The sequence below is a fragment of the Cephus cinctus genome, unplaced genomic scaffold, assembly GCF_000341935.2.
Source record: "Cephus cinctus unplaced genomic scaffold, Ccin1 Ccin1_scaffold2766, whole genome shotgun sequence".
Lineage (NCBI taxonomy): Eukaryota > Metazoa > Arthropoda > Insecta > Hymenoptera > Cephidae > Cephus > Cephus cinctus.
In genome coordinates, this window is record NW_014334369.1 from 26,204 (window position 1) to 46,392 (window position 20,189).

Below are 20,189 nucleotides of genomic sequence, written 5' to 3' on the forward strand. Positions count from 1 at the left end.
TCGTTAATAAAAACCTTTCGTTAAAGAACCATGAATTTTATTGAAGAGTTTAAGATAGATAAATTAAAATACGATGTGTGCATAATTCTAACACAAATGATCTCGCGTAAGAAAGTCCTCTACGACTCTATATGTACAATATAAATAACCAAAAGTCAGTCGGAGCATCCAGCATCCATAACACGATATTTGCTTTAAACGTTCTACCAACTTTTGTCACTTTCTGCGTATAATAAGTAAAACTCTTAATGTTCACAAAATGCCGCCCCTTCAATCATAAAAAGGTAGCGCGAAATGAGAATACTGTTAATCAATGATTCCAACTGGAAAGACTTGAAAGGAAGTAAGCGTCGTTGAAAGTCGATGTGCGTACAAATCCAGATAAACATTAGATTACTGAGCTCTTATAGCATTCGTTGAGAAGGATACATTGCTTTGAGGATAATGGAATGAATGATGATGCAAGAATTTCGTTACCGAAACAACGATTCAGGATGCCAAAACCTGTAGGCAATGGATTCACCTGCGAAACGATGCGTCCTGATAAAGCACAGTATCATTAATTTACACCGTATATAGATTGTATTGAAAAATTGTAGTAATTTTATTTTTTCATACATAGTTTGTCGGACCGAAAATGTTCTGTCGTCGTTACTTATGGGCACCATTAATAATCGTATGCAGAGACGTCAAATGATGTAACGATTTTGAATTGAACTATTGTGAAAGAAAAAAATGGTAAATGACATAAACAAATAAAGTAAAATTTGTTCTGTAAAAATCCGGTTGATTCTTAATATATACTATATTTAATTGTCTATGAACTCTTACAGTAACAAAATAGTCTGTACAATTTAAAATTCACGACCGCACATGATAGGTACACTTTGCTTTCACAGCGCGTGTTACTAGTCCCATGGGGCTCCCTCTCCCCATGATTCCCCGTTTCTTCTCTCTTTCTCTCCCTTTTTCTCTCGTTCATGACACACACATCCATGCGCGCGCGCGCACGCGCACATACACTCACAAAAGTGATCATCTTTTTAGGGCTTCACAGCTTCACGTATTCCGGCTTCCCATCCGCGTTCCACGTAGTTCTCATTTTTTGAAAGGCAAACACGGCATAAAGAGCTTTAAAAAATAGACAATTATCTGCATGACATGTCACAGAACGATTTGGCACCTACGAAATTTTACGATTGAATACTTACAGGTGGCTTCCCACTCCGATTGAGAGAGCGTACCAATTTTGCGATGACCCGTCGAATTTTGCATATACTGAATCGCGTGCTGATAATCCTGTGGGTTTTGACCAAGCAGAGGAGCTTCGTGATACGGTGGATACGTCTCCAGAGCTTGCATCTTACCGAGAAGCGATCTGCCTTCGTCTTTCATCCGCTCGTAAAAGTTTTCAAATCTACAAAAACCGATATAAGCATTATTATAAATTCGTAGAAAGGGCTAGGATAATATGCACCTGTCAAACATGGTTAATTCAAGGCCAAATTTTCCAGCTAATTTACAGAGGGTGGGTACGTGCACGAGAAATTCCGGGCAATCGACTACACCTTCCAAATGGAAATTATACTTGGCACCGAATAATGGTGGCTTAGTCTTCTCCTCGCATTGAAACTCGACGCTATACACGTCGTTGCCGAACTTGTTGCCTTCGCACTTTTGCCATCGAGAACTGTTGATTATCAAATACACTTAATGGCGCTGCTCTCATATTAAAGTCAAAAGAGTTAGGATACCATAAAACATACACCAAATCGTACGCGTCTGGTATCGTTCCTATGAAGTAACCTCCAGGCCTGAGACTCTCGCTCGCGTTTCTCAGCATACACTCAGCTTGTTGAAGACTCTCAAAACTGTAATGGAACGCAAATTGGCAGCTGACGAAATCAAGTTGCACGCTGGCATCTTTGTACTTTTCTCGTAGACGAACCTGAAACACCTCTTTATCACGGCTTTCCATTGCCAAGTGGATTTTAGATATTGAGGAGCATTTCAAGCAGGACGATAAATCTCTGACGATAACTAGCGGGCTGTGATCTCCATCCTCATGCAAAATGTTGGGCAGCATCAATTTTGCGTATAGAAAAACTCTGAACGGAACACAGATATACCGTGCCTGCATAGAAACACTCCATGTATAGATACCTTTGTACAGTCAGCAGTTATAAATTCGGCTGTAAATACGGGAGCAAATCCACGGTCACTGGTGTTCCTACCAACCAGGTCATTATATCTTGTCTGGCATTGTTCAACAGATAATTCTGCTATGTCGGCACAGATTAAATGTGTTATGTTTGCCTTTCTCCACTTGAGCAGATCTCCTCCCTTTCCGCAGCACATATCCAGGACCTTCAAAGGGGCACCATGACTTTTATCCTGACGTACCTTTCCAAGGTATTCGTCTGTAATTTCAGAGAAAAGAGAAACAAGTAGGAAACAATATAAGCAAAATGTACTATCGGGAATATGGATTTGTTGATTCTATCACAGATGAATCATACTTATGAGCATGCTCTTAATCCAGTTGTTAAAATTTCTCATAAATATTATGCGACTCTGAGATCTTTGAGAAAGTCCTTTCTCTTCGAGGGAATTGTAATGTTCAGCCACTAAAGCTGTGTTGTCCATACTGCTATCAGTTTTTGCTTGTTCTCTATTAGCTCCAGTGGAAAGGTCCGACGGTGTACTGGAATTCTGCAAGAGACAAATGTCTTTTAAGAAAAAGTACATCAATATAAATGTTTTTTTCACTCTTGTCATTTTACAATTACTCCGTCCTGTCCAGTGTCGCTCTTGCTGATCTTTGCAACGTCTGATGCAGAGGACAGCTTCGATTTACGAGTGTCAGGCTTTCCTTCCTCTTCGGATGTCCTTTCTTCGTTTTTCGGCAATTTCGATTTCTCCCCGTCGGAAACTCTGCTGAATCTACTGTCAACATGCTTTGGCTCACCGTCTGGAAGTTCCTCATTCTTCAGTTGAGACTTAACTGTAGCATCAACACCGGGCAAAGACATTTTCTTAGCGTTCGAGGTGCGATCAGAGGGTTTCAATAAAAAGAAACGTCTGAATCTGTTTGAGGGCGACGGTCCGCTTTCTCGTCAACACTATCGTCTAAGCGAGGTATTCGCGTGCATTACCAATCCTCTTGTATTCAATGAGATTCTTGAAAAATAGAAGTTTCATGCAGCTCATAAACAGTGTAAACTAAAGAGCACTCTACACGCCGTACACTGCTCTGCAATCCGTACACTATCTGAGCTTCACCTGGCTTCATCAGGTACACCAAGCTACACTAAGCAGCTTCGACAAGCTACCAGACAAGCTACACTTATTTGACTACTGTGCCTTCCGTCACGAACTAACAACTGCTAATACGGCCAACGAAGCTACTAGCTTCGAGCTGCGACGACTGTAGACCACTGTAGACACTGCAGATGACTACTATTCCAATCTGATTCCAAGGACGGTGACATGAGCAAAGAATCGGCATTTCTGTAGCGTGCTGAATAAAGCATTACTATTGGTCAGCTCCAACGGAAGATTTTCAAGGGAACCAATGGTTTAGGGCACAGTCACATCGTCAACCATGAATTTTAACGCAACTCTCGACCAATAGCACAAGGTAAATTCCTATATACGCATTGTACCATTGGTCGACAGTTTATGTTCTAACGCACGTTTGGCGAATGTCACTGGACCCTGTTTTTTTGAGTTCAGTCGAGATACACGATACTGTCCCATTTGGAAATTTGCTCCAGTACAATTTGAATATTCAATAAGTAAGACCTACGCCATTGAATAATGACATTAATAACATAAAGAAGAAGAAGAAGAAAAAGAATAATGACCACTAGCAAGCGCAGAAAATCCTTAATTTCTTTTTCGCAACATTTTATCTTCTACGACTATTTCTCGTCTAAAGACAAAGCCATTCATACGCACATACCTCAGGGGCAAGCTTCGACGAGCATAAATAAGCGACCATAAGTTTTGAGCATTAGCGTGATAATAACTCCATGATCCGATAATGCCTTTTCAACCGATTGTGCATGGTATTTATAAGTTCCAGGTGAAACACGTAGTAGAAAAATGCAGTGTGGAAGGATGATACAAACATTGAGAAATACAGTTAACCAATCGCATCGTTATTATACAAGAAGCGAATCATTTAAGGAGCATTCTTGAATGCTTGTTGCGAATTCTCGCTACCAGCCGTCAGAGAAAAGAATGATGGACGTTATTGTACTACAGATTGTTGCTTTGGCTTGACCTACCATATGGTATGATCTACAATACATACACACAACGCTATATGATATTGCAATGAAATCGCGCCAGGACTCGCACGTTCTCATTTTCATGTGCGGTTGCGCGCCATCATCGATGAGCCTCCGTGAAAATTCGTAGAGCGACGACGCCGACACGTCTCTGACGTCCTTAGTCGTCCACCACATTTTTCGTAGCGTCTGGAGGCGCAGGTCAGCGCGGACCTCTGAAAAAATAAAGCTTGCGAGCGTGCCCTTTGCGTGAATCACTTTAGCGAGGAATATTAGGCTATGAATGAAGACCCAACCCCTTTACTTCGAGGTAATTATTATTGCATCCTGAAAGAGCACTCTATTATTTGACGCGTACGACACGGCGAGCACCTGCACCGCGTAAACAGTCGAAATATCAGGTACGCGAGAGTGCTGTTCCATAGATCGCGTTACGTACGCAGTGCAGGATACCAGCCGCTCCGCAATCGTCTGTCGGAAACTCGGAATAATCAATATACAGAGTACGGTGTATCGAGGACGAAGCGGGACATGTAGTATTATGTGATCTATACTAGTTTCATTATCTGGAGTGCAGATCTTGGCCGTGCTGCTATTGTCCGTGATACCCTGGCCAGGACCAAGCGTCTTCAAGATATCATGCCATCGGGATCGGGCCTCGGTCGTGAGGAGGATAGTCCAAAAGGTAAGTCAATCACGAGTGATGCGGGGGAAGCACGGTGCACGGGGGCGCACTAACGGATAGACGAAAACAGAAAATAAAAAATATATTATCATGACTGACGGTCAATCTTTCAGAAGTGGATACCAATCCTGAGAAAGTATCAGGTGGAACTGCCTTTGGAATGTCCTTTTCACAAGAGCCGCGACGTCTTTTATCCCCAGCAGGCTGCAAAGCATCAACACAGGCCGTCTCAATGGACCTGTGGCCTGTGCGGCAAGTCCTTCTACGCGGAGAAGCACCTGGACGCTCACTTCGATAACAGACACAAAAGTAATGTCAATACGGTGAGTGGCCCCCTTCCTATTTCTATGGTGCTGCACCATTGTGCTCTGATACATGACACGTTACATGATCATGTAACGGAAGGCCGAGGACGCCGTGTGCCTTGCTGATTACTGCGACATCATGAGGTGCGACGTGTTTGGCACGCGGGACTTTGAGAGCTCCCTTGCCGAGGACTCCGGCCCTCTCAACACGGACATTCAAGTGTGGAAGGAGAGCTCGAGCCAGCGCACCTCCGTCGCAGCGCCCATCGAGTCGCGCGACCTGGCCAAAACCTATCGCGACAGTCTCTATATATCAGGGGACGACGGCTCGGCTCACGAGAGCTTTCAGCAGTACTGCCAGGGCGGCTCCTCGCTCGACGGCGGATATCGCCGAGGGATCACCGGTTCGGACAACAAGAGCAGCGACGCCTGCGACAATGACGATGGCGATGGTAACGGCGAAGATGGTGACGCGGACGCAAGTTACAAGGACCAGGACCAGGACGAGGACGAGGACGAGGACGATGGTGATCTCTATGCCGAAGACGATGACAGCCTGGTGGAGGCGGCGCTGCCCCCTGGTTCTGATCGTAAAATGCGTGACAAGGCCTTCGAGTTGCGAAAGCTCAAGTCAAACTGCAAGCAGGAGGATTTACAGAAACTGAAAGTCCAGTGCGAAGTAAGTCCTTACGCGATTATGTCCGTTAGAATCAATCTCAGGTGCTCCAGGTGTGACCATTAGTTCTCATTGATCTTCCTTCCAGGTCCTAGTTCGTGACTGCATCGCGGGCTTACTCACCAATCTGTCCTTGCGAGATTTTCAAGATATCGAAGGTACTTGCGAGTTTCACTGTTTATCGGCAGCATCAAAATATGTACTCACTAGTCAATTTTATTAGCCGAAATGAACAGAGCCATCTGTTGGTACTTGAGTTGCGACCGATATTGGGAAGACACCAAAAGACAGCGTCACACTCCTTGGTACCTGTTGATAACGTTCCTCCTGATTCTCCTATTCGGGATGTTCGTCTGCTATTACGTCATCTGGGTTTTATTCAAGTAAATAGACGCGACTAATGTACAATAGGATAGCGCGATACAGCAGCAGCAGAACAGAATAACGTCTTGGGTTTTTCAGTTCCGCGGAGGAAAGTAGAGGCAATGGCGCTTCAAGAGAGTCCCATTATAATGTCCGTAATGATCACGCAGGCTCATCCTCCCGCGATTCCAATTGCTATGGCGACGGAAAGGATGACATAAGAGGAAAATCGGAGATCGATGTGTCTCCGGCGAGCGCCGATGCACCGGACGGTTACATATACGTCGCTTATCCTCCCGAACTTAAGCGGCGACTATTGGAAAGGTAGGGATCGTCTAGTGCGTGATTGCGTACAACTTGATATCGAAGAAGTACGGGCAATCGTCAATTAAATCCATTATAAGATTCATGTATGAATATGTCAAACGGAAAGATCGTAAATACGATCGACGGTAATCGATACGATTTATCTCTTGACGTTCTTCCAGCTGCTACAACAGGACCACGCGTCTGTGACGAGATAATATCCGCCATAATTCGTCGAGATACGGCGGGGAGGGGAACGGATGGGGCAAGATAGCTTATCTCAAACCTTAACTGTATTGTTACCAGCGCACTTCCCCGTATGATTATGATTATCCGTTATTTTGTATACCGGTGAGACGAACAATAAAACTGAGGGTACCCGAGCGCAATATACCTATAAAATTATCTCGAAGTCACGGGGAATTTCTTAATGCATAAATACCTATATTACACTTATTGTCTAAATAATTAATGAGCGAGTCGGCGCGACACTCTGGGAACGAATCATTTTATTCGAGCTCCACCTATATTATCCTAAAACCAGTACGTCATTTTTATGGAACCGTCTGAATCTCTTTGAGTATCCATTACGCTTGATTGACGAACGAGACGTCGAACACTAGCTGCAGAACGTTGCTCCTCTGGTCGAGGTTCTTCCGGAACTTCGTGCATCTCCACTGTGTCGCGCGCCGACAGATCCTCGTACGAAGTCGTCGCCGAGGAGGGTCTGCAAAATTTTTGGCGTACTCGACAAGAGAAAGACAAAGAAAAAAGTACTTGTATTGAAATACTTGTACAAGTCTACTTACTTTGCTGGGACGCAGCGTATGCAATCCGCACACGTCCAGTCCTTCCCGAAGAGTTCGCCCTCCTCCACGGTCTGCGGTAAACGATGGTGCAATGTTTCTGGCAATCGCAAACCTGACAATCCACCGATTACAGATACTACACCGAGTATCACCAGAGGCAATACCAAGTTGTCTCTTCCCTGAGAGAAGGTAGAGATTTCAATAAATTATCATGAGATTAAGCGCTCGATTCAAGCTCGATAAACACATGTGTAAAGATTTAAGCGTGCTTACTAGATAAGTGACAAATGGTATAATAATGAGTCCCAAGCCGCTGATATATGCTGAGAATCCAATGGCGACACCGCGCAATTGCGTGGGATAGAGTTCGCCCGCGAATGGATAGATGATCAGAAAGGAAGCTGATATGGCCGACTTTGAGAGTAAAAACAGTATCAATGTAGCAATGACAGCGTCTGCAAAGGAATAGCGCGATGGCGCGAATTAGTCTTTCTCGTTTTCAGCGTGAGTACCGAGTCGCTAATGGCGACCCGGAGAAGAAAAGAAAAATCTGTCTTATACCAGAGGGCAGGAGAACTGTGGCTATACAGGAGACGCCAGCGAGTACCATACATAGGCAAAGGGGCCAGCGACGTCCCCACCGGTCCATGACGATCCAACAGGCCAAGTAACTTGGTATTTCGGCAAAGGAAGAGAAGAAGAAGCTCAAGTGTTCCTCGTTACCCAGTGCCGGGCCATAGTACGACAGACCTACGTAAACCATATTGTTGGCGAACCTGTGCACCGACAATGGAATCGTTAATCGAGCGAGTGGACATTGAATAAAAAAAGCAGTTGCGCACTTGCTCGCACTCGGTCGTACTGTACCAGTTCAAGGTTATGAGACACGTCTTGAGTCGCATATTTGGCGTCTTGAAAAGCGACAAGACTCCCGGTCCATTGCGGAGTCTTTCCTCCTCACTTTTCGTTCTCGACATTGTCATCCGTTGTCGCAGCTTTTGCGTAAAGGATGACGGCAATTCCTTGCCGTTAACGTGGGCAAGTCTTTCTAGAATTAGACTTGCCTCCTCCAAGCGTCCTTTCGCCAGCAGCCACCTTGGCGACTCTGGCAAGAACCTTCAATCAGGATGGATATTAGACACTGATTCGTGGATATGAAACGAAATTATTGTCAACTAAAATGGGACCAACCACCAGTAGAGAAAGTAGAGAAGAAATGGCGCGCTGGTAGTGATAGCCAGGGTCTTCCAGTCGCGTATGAGATAGGTCACTCCAGCTAGCATGCACAGTCCCATCGTATAGAAGGTGCAAGTCATCACGGTGACGAATGACCTGTAATTCGGGCCGACTAGTTCCAAAGCTGGAAACAGAAAGAGGAGTAAAAGCAGAGGCTCGAGATGCGCATAAGTTGGAACTTTGGTGGAATATGCTTACAGATGATGAATGGTATCTGATAGATCGCGGGAATCGTCAGTCCGACAATCATCCGCGTGGCAGCCCAAGTCCAGAAGCTGTTTGAGATTGAAGTGAGGAAGCCCCCGGTTATCAGCGTCGCCAAGCACGTGAAAAACGAGAGTCTTCGCCCTATTCTGCCAGGACAATGAAGATTAGTGGCTGCCGATTGGAGGAGCTGCGAGTGGTCGCCGGTGCCTGATCGAGATTACCTGTCGTTGAGCGTCCCGAACAGGTAGACGCCGATCGGTCCACCGGTGTTCAGTGCTACCAATCCTACGGTTGGGTAGATTGCGTGCTCGCACACAAGATCAAACTGCAACACGTAGAGAAGTCTCGTTACACTACTGTGCGTCTAGAGGGCAAGACGAGGTAATAGGAAGAAGGACGTACGTCAACCACGATCGAAGAGACAACCTCGGACATGTCGTATTCCCAGCCATGATCGCAAGGTACCACGGGCCAGGATGAATTCGGTTCCAGAGGTTGATCCACCGTCGTCATCCCAGGATCGGTCCAGTCGACGTCGTACCTCGTGCACTGGCTGAACGTTCCATTGGCATCCTGCCGCGAGAGATAACTCGTGTGAAAACTACGAGAAATTGCCGGATGGAGGGAGGGCAAGCGAGTTCAAAGGATGAAAGGATGGTCCTTAGGCTCTGGGTTACGAGTGCGTTAAGCGTGCGAGAGTGATTTGCGACACGGCTGGGTAGCTGGGTAGCTGGGTAGCTGGATGGCCAACCGTATCAAACGTGTCTGTCCCGAGCGAGGGACGTAAGGGGTCTCACGTGCACCTCATTGGGAATAGCGAGTCGTCTCCTTCCGGAAGGATCCAGCCCCTCGAGTCCGGGGACTTTGCACCAGTGAGGCGGCGTGTCTGCCATGAAGAGTTGATTAAAGGCGCAAAATCCACAGGGCAGACAGGCCGGCAGACACACGAACCAGAGGAGTTGCTTCTGATAGCGGCCAAACTCTCCGACGATTGGTAAAAGATCGTCGAGATCGAAGCTATCCTGAGACACAGATACAGGCACGCACGGGGGACTTTGATCAACAATGCCGCGTAGATTTCGGAAGGAGTGAACAAAAGTACGAGTAAAAAGTGAAAGATTTTTCACGAAAGAAATTAAGGAGAGATCTACTCACATCGTCCTCTGTAACTCGTGGCTTGCCGCTCCCGTCCAGCGAGGGGTTGTCATCCGGCGGGTGCATACTCGGACTCCTCGGCCGCTTTCACAATACCGAAACCTCTGGGAGACCTTAGAAGAACGTCAGGCGACATGTATTAACCCTCTTCCATGGCTGCGGGAAATGCGGCTCTTACAGCCTCGAGTGTGGGCAGTGTGGGCGACAGAATGGCACGCTATGGGATACGGCGAAGGACGCTCTCGCCTCTATAGCGTTATGCTTTTCAAGCAACACGGCAACGGTAGAAGCTCTGATAGGAAAAAATAAACAAACCAGATACGAAAGGGATTGCCCAGAAGAAACAGGATGAGTCGCCTGGGCGGACGTAAGAGATTCTCGAGGGTTTAAAGCAAGCGCTATAGTCGACGATATAATTGAATTGGGTTAAGGCTGCTTTCAAGAGATTAGGGCCATTGCTGACACATGACGTTCGGCTTCTTGAAGGTGCGTGTGTGGGTACGCGCAGGAATACGATCTAACGAAATTTCAAGTCGACCGATCTCGCAATAGTCTTTCCCCTTTCGAAGTCTTCTGCTGCTTCACTGTCAAAGAATCATATACACGCGGACGACAGCGAAGAAAAATAAAAGGCTAAAAAAAGGAAGTAGTCGGGCATAGAAGACGGTCATGCTTGCAGTTGGAAAGATAATAAGAGTTTGGGACATGTAACCGGAATATTGAATGGAGAAAAATGTATAGGTGCGATTGGTTGAAGCAACAGTCGGAATTTACGCAACAAGTTCCAGTAACAATTATATAACAATTTAAGGAAGATTTATCGTTAGAATCTCAATGGTAAATCTTTCGAGAATTCCTGTAATTGCCCGGAGAATTTCTTGATTTCTCGCTCTCGAAATATTGAGCATTGAACCAGTAGGCCGTGAGGAGCAATTCGCAATCGCAGCGCGATGAATTTTGGTTGTGTCGGGAGGATCGAGAGACAGAGAAAACTTTCGTTGAACCTGGGAAGAACAGTCCGCACGACGACGTAACTCGCATCAGAATAAATACGAAATAAATGCGATTCTCAAGTTGACAGACGGACTGCCGGCGCTGCCAGCACTGCCGGGTAAGCCGAGTCGTCTCGGCTGCTAGAGAGTCGTCACTAGCTGCTGGAGAGAGACAACAGAGGAGAAGGAGCTCCATGACCTTTGACCGCATAACAATTAATAAGAAGAAGTTGTCGATTTACAATTAAAATCTTTTATTCCAGGAGGATCTCAAAATGAGATCTGCCAAACATTTTAGTCGATCGGATTTTCTTTTCTTGTTTCTTGCGCCACACATGCTCGTATTACGAAGGCGAGGATAACGGAGACTAGAGAAATGAATGAAAGATGGAGTCAGAGAGAGAGAGAGAGAGAGAGAGAGAGAGAGAGAGAGAGAAATAGAAGTAGTACATACTATGCGCGTAAGGAAGGTGCGGTCATGCCGCAGAAAGAATAACGCATGTCGTCCTGACATGGGAGCTCCAATCTGCAAAGTGCTGCAACGTACTCCGAGGCCTCTATAGTGCACCCTATATGCTACGAGTGTTCTACTATCTACGAGAGAAGCATCGAGACTCGAAGATTCATTAAATATGGCACAAGAGTTCTGCTTGACTCCGTCATACGGCGCTTCGCAATTTCTCACAAGAAAGTCGAATGTATTTATAGTATTGAAATGAAAAAAATATATGTCGTGTGTACGTAAGATCCTGTAGCATGTGTACCGGTGTACGTAATTGATTTGTTATTAGATTACAATGACTCCGCGTGCGTGTCTATACAATCTCTTTCGCAGTTATTTGCACAATTAACATTTTCACCACGCAAATTCAATCATGAACACATGTATAACCGACTCAAGGGACAGTCATCGTCTCCTCACTCTCTCGCACTTACACACACACACACTCATATACCGCATGCGGAATTACTCTTCTTTGCCTTCAAGTGCGATTTATTTTCATTAAACTAAACGCATCCCCGTTAATGGACTCGACGGTTCCCCCGGCGCACCGACGCCATTCGTCAATTACGGAGGAACGTAATCCTGCCGAATTTCACGTAATTCGCTACCACAGAGAAAAACGACAACGCGACGCTGGAAATTTTGGACTGAGGCTTCGTCGCTCACGTGCACTGGGGCAAGTGTGCAGACTCCAAGGAGACTCGGCTGTTCGTCTCAGGTGGAACATCGTCGACACGTTTGACGCTGCTCGACCCGGTCCGGAGGCTCCACTTGTCCGATTCGAATTTGACCCCTCGACCACTTGCCAGCCAGCGCTCTGTACCCGCGCGTCTTGCGTCTCTCTCTCTCTCTCTCGTACGGCAACATAATTTCCTTCACACTCGCTCCACTCGATTTCCTTCCACCATTCTGATTTCAGCACTCTTTATGTTCCTTGCGTCGCGACGCTCGACGGAGCCACAGTAGTTGCACCCTCTTTGCGCACACCTACTTTGAAATCAAAAACTTTCTCGCTAGCCGCAACGACCCACGTAAATTAATTCACCGCACCAGATTCATTGATACAATGCAAAATGGTTATTGCGTCGACACGTCCTCCATTTGTTCGCGCATATTAGACTCACATACGATGCACCACCGTGCGACATACCACAGGCACAGCCACAGGAAATACATTAATGATCGGTCATTCTCACTCGACTCTGTCATCCTTAACATCCTCCATTTGAATCTCCAGCAGCCACCCTTTCACTTCACTCGGCAAACAACGGGGACCCCATTCATCCTGCAGATGGCCAATTACACGCGCGCTTTAGACGACGCCAACTGCTATTATTTAATATTTCTTAGGCAGCATTTTTAGTTCGACCAAAGATACAAGAAATTTTGATCCCCCCCCCTCCCCCCCAATTACTAAACCCCCTTCACGCTAACTCTAACGAACGCTTCGTCCGCTCATCACCTACAGGAACAGAATCTTGCCGAAAGATATGTAAGATTCACCTGGTCCGATAGTCACGAAAATGAAGAACATCGCAAGCGACATAGGACTCTTTATTAATCTATATTTCCTTTTTTCCTGGGCTCCTTCCGCTCCTTATACATCACCGCGGTAAGATTGGATCGATGCAAAAGCCTACAGCTAGTAATCGTATCAATATGATATAAATACATGAACAATGGGAATGCTTCCATGAAGACCAAGAGGACTGATTGTGAGGTGAAGTAGGCGCGCACCTGCGATTCTTTCTTTTTCTGGGCAACGGGTATCGGGCACCACGGATGGAGAGGAAATGTGCACCCTGGCGATAAGAATGAAAGTCAAAGGGGGAGGGGAGGGGCTAGCTACCCTCCTGCCCTTGTACGCGTCACCCCCCCCCCACACTCCCTTCCACGTTCCTCAAACCTTTGAAAAATATTGAAAAACTTGCGAGCACGGTGCTTGACGCGCTCCTCGAGGTTTCGCTCCAGTCTCTATTCTCTATTCTCTAACAGTCGAAAATTAAAGAGATATTACTATTTAACGAATTCACGATATTCCCTAGTACGACGTTTCGTTTTATTCCTGAGTAATATTTATAGGATTCCGTAACGTCGCATACCGCCTCACGTGCTAATCCCAGCAGAGTGGCGGTACAAGGATAAGAAAAGTATAGGGAAAGGAAAAGAGAAAAAAAAATTAAAAATTGGCGTAATTTGACTTCAGGAAAGCGCATGCATTTTCATTGTACGTTTCGTTACTGCAAATCTCTGCGCGAAATCGAATAAAGTACCTTGGAATGTGTCGCGAGCAGGTAACATTTCTATGCGCGTAAGAATAATCGAGCGTCGATCGCTTGAAAACGATGATTACGCCTGAAGGTGTGCAGTAGCCCAATGCGAAGCGTATAATGTATTCGAGAGTGCGACCATTACCTACGTGCTGCATAGGAACGATATGTCCCTTTTTTTTTTTATTTATTTTTTTTTGTTGCCATCGGTGGAGATACGTGTACTGGACGTGAGGCGTTCGGTTACAACTCAATAATTGATGCCAGCAAAATATTAACTTTAATGAATCAACAGCAACGGACATTCACATTCGAGGAAAGTAACATACACGTCGTACTACAGATCATCGATTCTCGCAGTCTTCTCATGTACTCTTAACGCAATCGTACATTGATACATGCATACCAGTGAGCACGCACAAAGCTACGCGCATAAAAACAAACTTATTCCATTTCATATACGATCCTGGCACTCCGGATTTTGCTCGGCTCAATTCTTTTTTTCATTTTTTTTTTAAATTTTTCTTTCAAATGCTCTCTCATACATTTCTTAGGCTTTCCTTAAAAAACGACCTTTCTTACAACATTTCATTCTCACGCACTCTCCCTATCTTTTTACACGCACACGCACACGCACTCTCTCTCTCTCTTCCTTTCGTTTACGGACATTCTTCTTGCGGTCAACGCTCATTCTTCCTTAATTCGATCACACGTCGAAAGTTTCACAGTGGTCAAACGTTACAATCACGCGGGTAGAAGATGCAGGCTCGATTATCAGGCACACTTGCATCACCGGACCACGACAGGGCTTCATTCTTCTCTCATTCATCGGCAACATATTCCACTTGCATCTCTCATCATCCGTAGTTGGCATTCAGCATCCGGGATCCGTACAGGTATTGAGAATGGGGCTGCTTCGACACCAGGGCAATATTATTCGCCGGCGGACTGGGACACGTGCAGACTTATTCATCATCACCTCATCGTCATCCTTTTGGAACTCACGCACATCCATCAACTCGCATCCGCACCATCCAATCTTGTTGTCTTTGTATTGTGTTCGATAGCGTTCTAGTCAAATGAAATTGCACGACAGTACAACCGTGGGGTAATCTGTGAACAGCAAAATCGGGCCAAATATCAGTAACTGACGGACCGCGCATTCGTGACGTTATGAGACTTTAAAAGAACAAACGAAAACGACTTCTCCTAATTTCGAGTTCTTTCTTACCCCACCACCCATCACCCACCTCTTCCCCTCCTTCCTCTATCCTCGTTTCCTCTCACTCTTTCGCATTCTTTCTTACGCGATCCCATTCATATTTCATTCTATTGACATTCGTCCTCTGTCATTCATACCTCAATGTCTCTGCGTTGCGTTCTCTCCTAGGGGCACTGTGCTCCTTGTGTTTTTACACACAGCTACCACTTTAGTCGCATTTTCTTTAAGTAAAAAAAATAAGTGCTCTCGAAAAAGCCAAAGTGCGACAACGGCGCTGGGAGAAGGGTTTACGAAGAAACATTATGCATGTGAATGTGGAATTAAATAACAAGGGTGAACTTTGGCTTTATCTCCGAGTAAGGATGACTGCAGTTGCATATCATTACGAGAGACAACCGGGCTACCGAGGTCAGTGGTAGAAGAGCCAAGAAAAGATATAAAGACACAAGAATTGTGATATTGATTTGGAGGGGGGGGGGGGGGGCAAAGTACGATGCAGAGATGAGATCAAGGAATGTTGAAGGGAAAAGTAAAACATTAAAATAGAAACGTGATGCAGGTTTACGTAAGCATTGCACATTAAAGATTTGTGACTCACCAACTAGACGGCGCATTGAGGGTATTCTTTAATCTCCGAATTTCCTTGGCAGCCCACGCGGATACGGCCTTCGTCTTGTTGGTGCGCGATCGTCTGCCTTTGGTTAGGAGATCCATTATCGGTTCGTTATCTATCATTGGCAAGAGCGTCACGCCAAAGACCGTTACCAGGTCACCGATCAGTCCTGCGGAAGCGGCTACGTTGCCATCGGAATGCTCTCGATCCCGTGCGATCGAAGTGATGAACTGGATCATGAAGGGAACATGTGGCTCGAGTAGATTCACATCAGGATTTGGCGTGCTCCCGTCCCCTTTGAGACCCTGCACTATTCCTGTGTACGCGTCGAGAATGCCCTCGCGCAGTTCGTTCAGATAGTCGATCATATCGTAATCCAATCTGTCAACGTTCGCCTGCGAAGCTTGCGCCAGAGTCTGCAGTACGACGTCTAGATACTTCTTGAACTCGGGCCCAATGCTCAGTGCAATGTCTCCAAAGACTGCGAGAATCTGCGGCTTCACGGAACGATGCACGCTGTTGTTTCCAAGATTCTCCAGAAGAAGAGTCATGATCTCGTCGCAGTACGGAAGGATTTTATTCTTTAGGGCACGGCAGATGTCCCCAGTGAGACCCACCGCGGTGACGCACACTTGATACTCGGCATGATTTTTCAGACCAAGGCAAAGGAATGGCTTGAACGCGTCCATGTACTTGAGGAATCCTTCGCCCAGCACTTCGACCAGGGTCGACACGGCCATTAGCGCGTCCTCTTGAACGCCGCCGGATTTACACGAGTTCGAGTTGAACATGGAGAGCAACGCGGTCATGATTGCGTCCGATATCTGAGGTGCATCTTCTGGCGTGACTTTACGCAGTACCGACTGTAGTGTCGCGCATAGTAGTGACTGAAGATCGTTATACTGGGCGCGATCCGAATGACTCTGAATGTGCGTTTCCATTTGCAGAACCTGCTGCAGCCTCTGGAGTATGACCATAGTGGTACGCTGTACGGTCACGTAACAATCGCGAGGGGAATTCTTAACCATCTCCATGAGAGCCTCATACGCCGCCGACCTTAAGTTCGCTTGTGCACCGTCCGGCCTATCTGTCGTCTCTAGGAGCCTCTGGACAATAAAGTCAAAGTACTGCGACATGCAATACGTTTCCGGTTGTTTGTCGGCCGCTGTCTCGGTAGACTCGTAACTGGCCTCGGCGAGTCCGGTAAACGCCCAACATACATTCGCGGCGACCCTTGGTTCTGCCTTTAGCCCATTCACCAGCGATTCCAGAAGAGGCTTTAAATACGTCTCGTTTATTGCTGCCTCGGGAATGATCTCACAAATCCGTCCGAATGTCCATGCTGCGGTGTCCCGGACCACAACGCTGTTGTCATACATGAGTTCGATGAGGGTCGGCATGGCTTGCTCGACAAGTGGCTTCAGAGTACTTGGTTCGAGTCCTCCGAGAATCGAGCCAAAGGCCATAAGCGCGGCATCACGGAATCTCCAGTCGGGACTCTTAATGTTGGCCTTGACGAAGGGCAGCACGTACGGTACAATGGCTTCCTCGCAGCAGGAGGATAATAGCATCAAACACACCCCGGCTGACTTTGACGGATTCCAATCATCCTCGTCGTCGAATTCCTCCTGCTTGGTTAGCTTTTGCATGAGTACTGGCACCAGATATTGGAGAGCGCCCTTTGCGTAGTGCCTCGAAACTTTTACTGGTGGACGTCCTCCTTCCAAGGCCTCACCTTCCTCCATCGACAGATCTACCTCTTCGTCGGATACGTTGGACCAGAACTCAATACCCTGCAGCGCAACTTCGTCGATGTCGGACTTCATGGCCTCCAAAGTAATCTGCGTAGATACATAGATCAAGGAAGCATATATTTGTAGTTTCTGCGCGCTTGGATGGAATGAGCTATGCGATGCCGGTGGCTACTTACGGGAAATAGCGCTGGGGCCATATACGGTTCCATATACTGATAGTACAAGGACATAATTTTTACAAGACATTGCAGAGCAGCCACTCTGACTTGCGTGTGGCTAGACTGAGTCGCTTCGCAGACCACTTCCATGATAAAATTTCTCTCAGACTGTAAGTAAAGTCAACATTGCATGAATCGTAAGACAAACTTACGAATAAAAATACAAAATTATCGAAAATGCAAATATACAAAAATAAATTTAAAAAATAGCAATTTAAAAAAGTGCAATGTATAATGTATTAACCTCTATTTCAAAGTTTCCTTTGGTAAATTCAAGGGAATTGAAGAGAGCACTGGTCGCTGCGAGTCTAACGTGATTTGAAGTGTTGGACCCTTTCATTCCATGGATGATGGCTGTGAGGATTTGATTAGACTGTGATTCGAGGACTTCACTCTCGATTTCTTGGCAGATGTAACCTATTGTCTCTAAAGTGGCCTCCTTCATCATTTCTGTGCTGTTTGGATTGGCCACGTTGCTTACGAGCAATGGAATGAGATCGTTCCATTGACCAACTGGTAATTCGGCAACAGCTACATAGGCTACACATTGTGCAGCAGCACTTGGCCTATTGGTTTCGGTCCCAAGCGCTTCTAAAATCTATATTTCAATCAGAGTTAATGGTTAAAACTACAATTTTACCTGACTGATGAACTCAATTAACTCTTTCTCAATATAACTTACATTTTTCTTAATGTACTCTCTCGTCTCTACAGGAATGGCCAACCACCGCTGTTGATACTGAGACTTTAATGCAGGATCTTTGGAAGTAAGTTGATTCTTTAGTTGAAGACCCGCTGCCATTCGGGAAACAGCACTTGCTGCAGCAGTGACCAGCACACCGCTGAGGCGTTGCACAAATTCATGCTAAAAAAAGTATGATATATCAATTATAAAATGCAGCTTTATTAGAACTGACATTGGAAAGCATCTGATCAGAACTTACGAGATTTGTTTGTGCTGCCTGCTCAAGAAAATTTTGTGCCGCTTCGAGCTCATTTTTATCTGAAATAGATAAATAGTTTTACTTTTTAGTAAGTACGCAAAGACATTGTAATTACAATAATTTGTCTGATAAATGCTAGTAATGGACTAAGAGACTATAAGTAACAAGAGATAATGAATAGATCTACCAGAAGACGGGCTTATAGAAGAAGTTACGTGGACACAAGTAAACTGTCATCTATTTAATAAATTTATTTGCGATAAAAGCCCTAAGATCCAAGGCCCTAAGATTTCTATAAGGTGGTCAGTGGTTTTGAAGTGGCGGGACGAAGCCCTTAGCAACAGCCTAACCCATGAGATACGGCATTATCGAGACTAATGAAACAGAAAAATCCCAAGGTTCACGCGTGTTATATGCATCTCAATGATTCGCGATAAGACCCGAAAGTTCTCGTAGACTCTGCCAGGAAGGGGAACGAAAGGCATCGAACCGTTGGAATTAAATTTGAAGAGGAAACAGGAGTGGTATAAAGAGCCCCACGACGGATAGCGACCGATGGTGGCCGATAATGGATAAATCCGGGCTACTACTCACAAGCGTGTCATACGTCGTAGAGGGACGCAACAAATGGATGTAATCCCAATTTTGAAAATAAAATTCTGTGCTGCAGATCGCTATAGACTATTCCACATAGCAGTGCATACGTGATGCGTTTCGTTCGGGTCATATTAGATAACGGGCAAAAGGCGAGATTACAACGATGAACGCCACGGAGATGTTCAATAATTCCTCTTCGAGATAGGCTTACCTGGCGATACGGTCTTCTCGAGGACCTGGATGAGTTGCACCGTGGTCGAATCCATCTGCATGGCTTGGCGCTGCGCGGCCTGACACCCCGTAATTCCGACTTAACGCGTACAGCGCGATGCTAAACTCGACGTAACCGGCAGATCACGGCAGATGCCCACATGTATCACCGAATAAACTGCCTTGATGCCCCCTTCCAACTTCCTGTTTCTTTCTTCGTCGTCGTTCGTTGCGCGCCGGCGTAGGAATACCACTGAATAGCACCAACGAATATCACCGAATACCACACCGCTTGCCGCCACTTACAAATGCCGAGGCTCTCAGGCCTCTTCTTCTCGTTCGTCTGACTGAATCTGGTGATAGCTGCTATGAGAACCTTCGACAAATTTCAAATTGTTACCGTTGCGTACATTCGGGTGTTGATCGCGCCTATTCGCAGTTCCGTAACGCAATATCCACCTTTATCGTTGGGACTACTTTCTGCAGCGTTGAGACGATTCACGGGCCCGCAGCGAGCAAGCATTGGGCGCCATCTTTTGGCTCGCTCCCGCTCAATCCGGCATCGCGGCGTCGCTTCAGTTCCGTCATGCGCGCTCCCGCGTTCCTCCGTTCAGTGGTTCGATGCCGGATGCTGTCGAAAGTGATTGGAGAAAATGGGCGCCTCTCCCTCGATGCCATTTGAAAAATCCATCCCGTTGGATTTAATTAAATCCTCTATGACCTTACAGCCTTTTCTTTTTTAAGTTTTCTCGTAGTTGCTTCGAGTGTAACAGAGATAGACAGACCAATGGACATTGACGTGCGTTAAAGAAAGAAATGACATAATA

At 46.0% G+C, this 20,189-nt stretch overlaps 4 protein-coding genes across 13 annotated transcripts; 1 reads left to right on the forward strand and 3 right to left on the reverse strand.

Moving 5' to 3' along the window:
• Positions 1 to 786: 786 nt before the first annotated feature.
• LOC107274338 (mRNA cap guanine-N7 methyltransferase) lies at positions 787 to 3,464 on the reverse strand. Of its 2 annotated transcripts, none has more exons than XM_015753375.2 (7): positions 2,790 to 3,464; positions 2,520 to 2,712; positions 2,164 to 2,420; positions 1,767 to 1,948; positions 1,478 to 1,690; positions 1,212 to 1,417; positions 787 to 1,131 (listed from the first exon to the last, which is right to left on the reverse strand). In XM_015753375.2, the coding sequence occupies exons 1-7, from the start codon at positions 3,030 to 3,032 to the stop codon at positions 1,052 to 1,054; spliced, it is 1,374 nt and encodes a 457-aa protein (XP_015608861.1). In that variant the 5' UTR covers positions 3,033 to 3,464; the 3' UTR covers positions 787 to 1,051. The 2 variants fall into 2 exon arrangements, with proteins under 2 accessions (XP_015608861.1, XP_015608860.1); XM_015753374.2 differs by having other exon boundaries at positions 2,784 to 3,461.
• A 907-nt stretch (positions 3,465 to 4,371) lies between these two features.
• On the forward strand, positions 4,372 to 7,035 carry LOC107274337. Of its 5 annotated transcripts, none has more exons than XR_003061781.1 (8): positions 4,372 to 4,605; positions 4,853 to 4,980; positions 5,094 to 5,303; positions 5,386 to 5,964; positions 6,050 to 6,119; positions 6,185 to 6,344; positions 6,495 to 6,648; positions 6,825 to 7,035. XR_003061781.1 is itself a non-coding variant. In XM_025091600.1 (8 exons), the coding sequence occupies exons 1-8, from the start codon at positions 4,575 to 4,577 to the stop codon at positions 6,838 to 6,840; spliced, it is 1,419 nt and encodes a 472-aa protein (XP_024947368.1). In that variant the 5' UTR covers positions 4,374 to 4,574; the 3' UTR covers positions 6,841 to 7,035. The 5 variants fall into 5 exon arrangements, 3 of the variants coding, with proteins under 3 accessions (XP_024947368.1, XP_024947367.1, XP_015608857.1); XR_003061780.1 differs by having other exon boundaries at positions 4,373 to 4,605; positions 6,813 to 7,035; XM_025091600.1 differs by having other exon boundaries at positions 4,374 to 4,605; positions 6,424 to 6,648.
• Positions 7,036 to 7,121: 86 nt separating this feature from the next.
• Positions 7,122 to 10,150, reverse strand: LOC107274335 (carcinine transporter). 3 transcript variants are annotated; one of them, XM_015753361.2, is made up of 11 exons: positions 10,038 to 10,137; positions 9,686 to 9,935; positions 9,285 to 9,455; positions 9,104 to 9,207; positions 8,874 to 9,028; positions 8,631 to 8,799; positions 8,307 to 8,555; positions 8,001 to 8,215; positions 7,713 to 7,894; positions 7,440 to 7,618; positions 7,122 to 7,357 (listed from the first exon to the last, which is right to left on the reverse strand). In XM_015753361.2, the coding sequence occupies exons 1-11, from the start codon at positions 10,088 to 10,090 to the stop codon at positions 7,165 to 7,167; spliced, it is 1,920 nt and encodes a 639-aa protein (XP_015608847.1). In that variant the 5' UTR covers positions 10,091 to 10,137; the 3' UTR covers positions 7,122 to 7,164. The 3 variants fall into 3 exon arrangements, with proteins under 3 accessions (XP_015608847.1, XP_015608849.1, XP_015608850.1); XM_015753363.2 differs by having other exon boundaries at positions 7,165 to 7,357; positions 9,686 to 9,904; positions 10,038 to 10,146; XM_015753364.2 differs by lacking the exon at positions 9,686 to 9,935 and having other exon boundaries at positions 7,165 to 7,357; positions 10,038 to 10,150.
• On the reverse strand, positions 10,038 to 19,886 carry LOC107274334 (importin subunit beta-1). Of its 3 annotated transcripts, none has more exons than XM_025091594.1 (7): positions 19,364 to 19,886; positions 18,556 to 18,614; positions 18,294 to 18,476; positions 17,856 to 18,209; positions 17,570 to 17,719; positions 15,625 to 17,480; positions 10,038 to 10,150 (listed from the first exon to the last, which is right to left on the reverse strand). In XM_025091594.1, the coding sequence occupies exons 1-7, from the start codon at positions 19,422 to 19,424 to the stop codon at positions 10,087 to 10,089; spliced, it is 2,727 nt and encodes a 908-aa protein (XP_024947362.1). In that variant the 5' UTR covers positions 19,425 to 19,886; the 3' UTR covers positions 10,038 to 10,086. The 3 variants fall into 3 exon arrangements, with proteins under 3 accessions (XP_024947362.1, XP_024947363.1, XP_015608846.1); XM_025091595.1 differs by lacking the exon at positions 10,038 to 10,150 and adding an exon at positions 10,157 to 10,329; XM_015753360.1 differs by lacking the exon at positions 10,038 to 10,150 and adding an exon at positions 11,267 to 14,917 and having other exon boundaries at positions 19,364 to 19,885.
• Between the last annotated feature and the right edge of the window lie 303 nt (positions 19,887 to 20,189).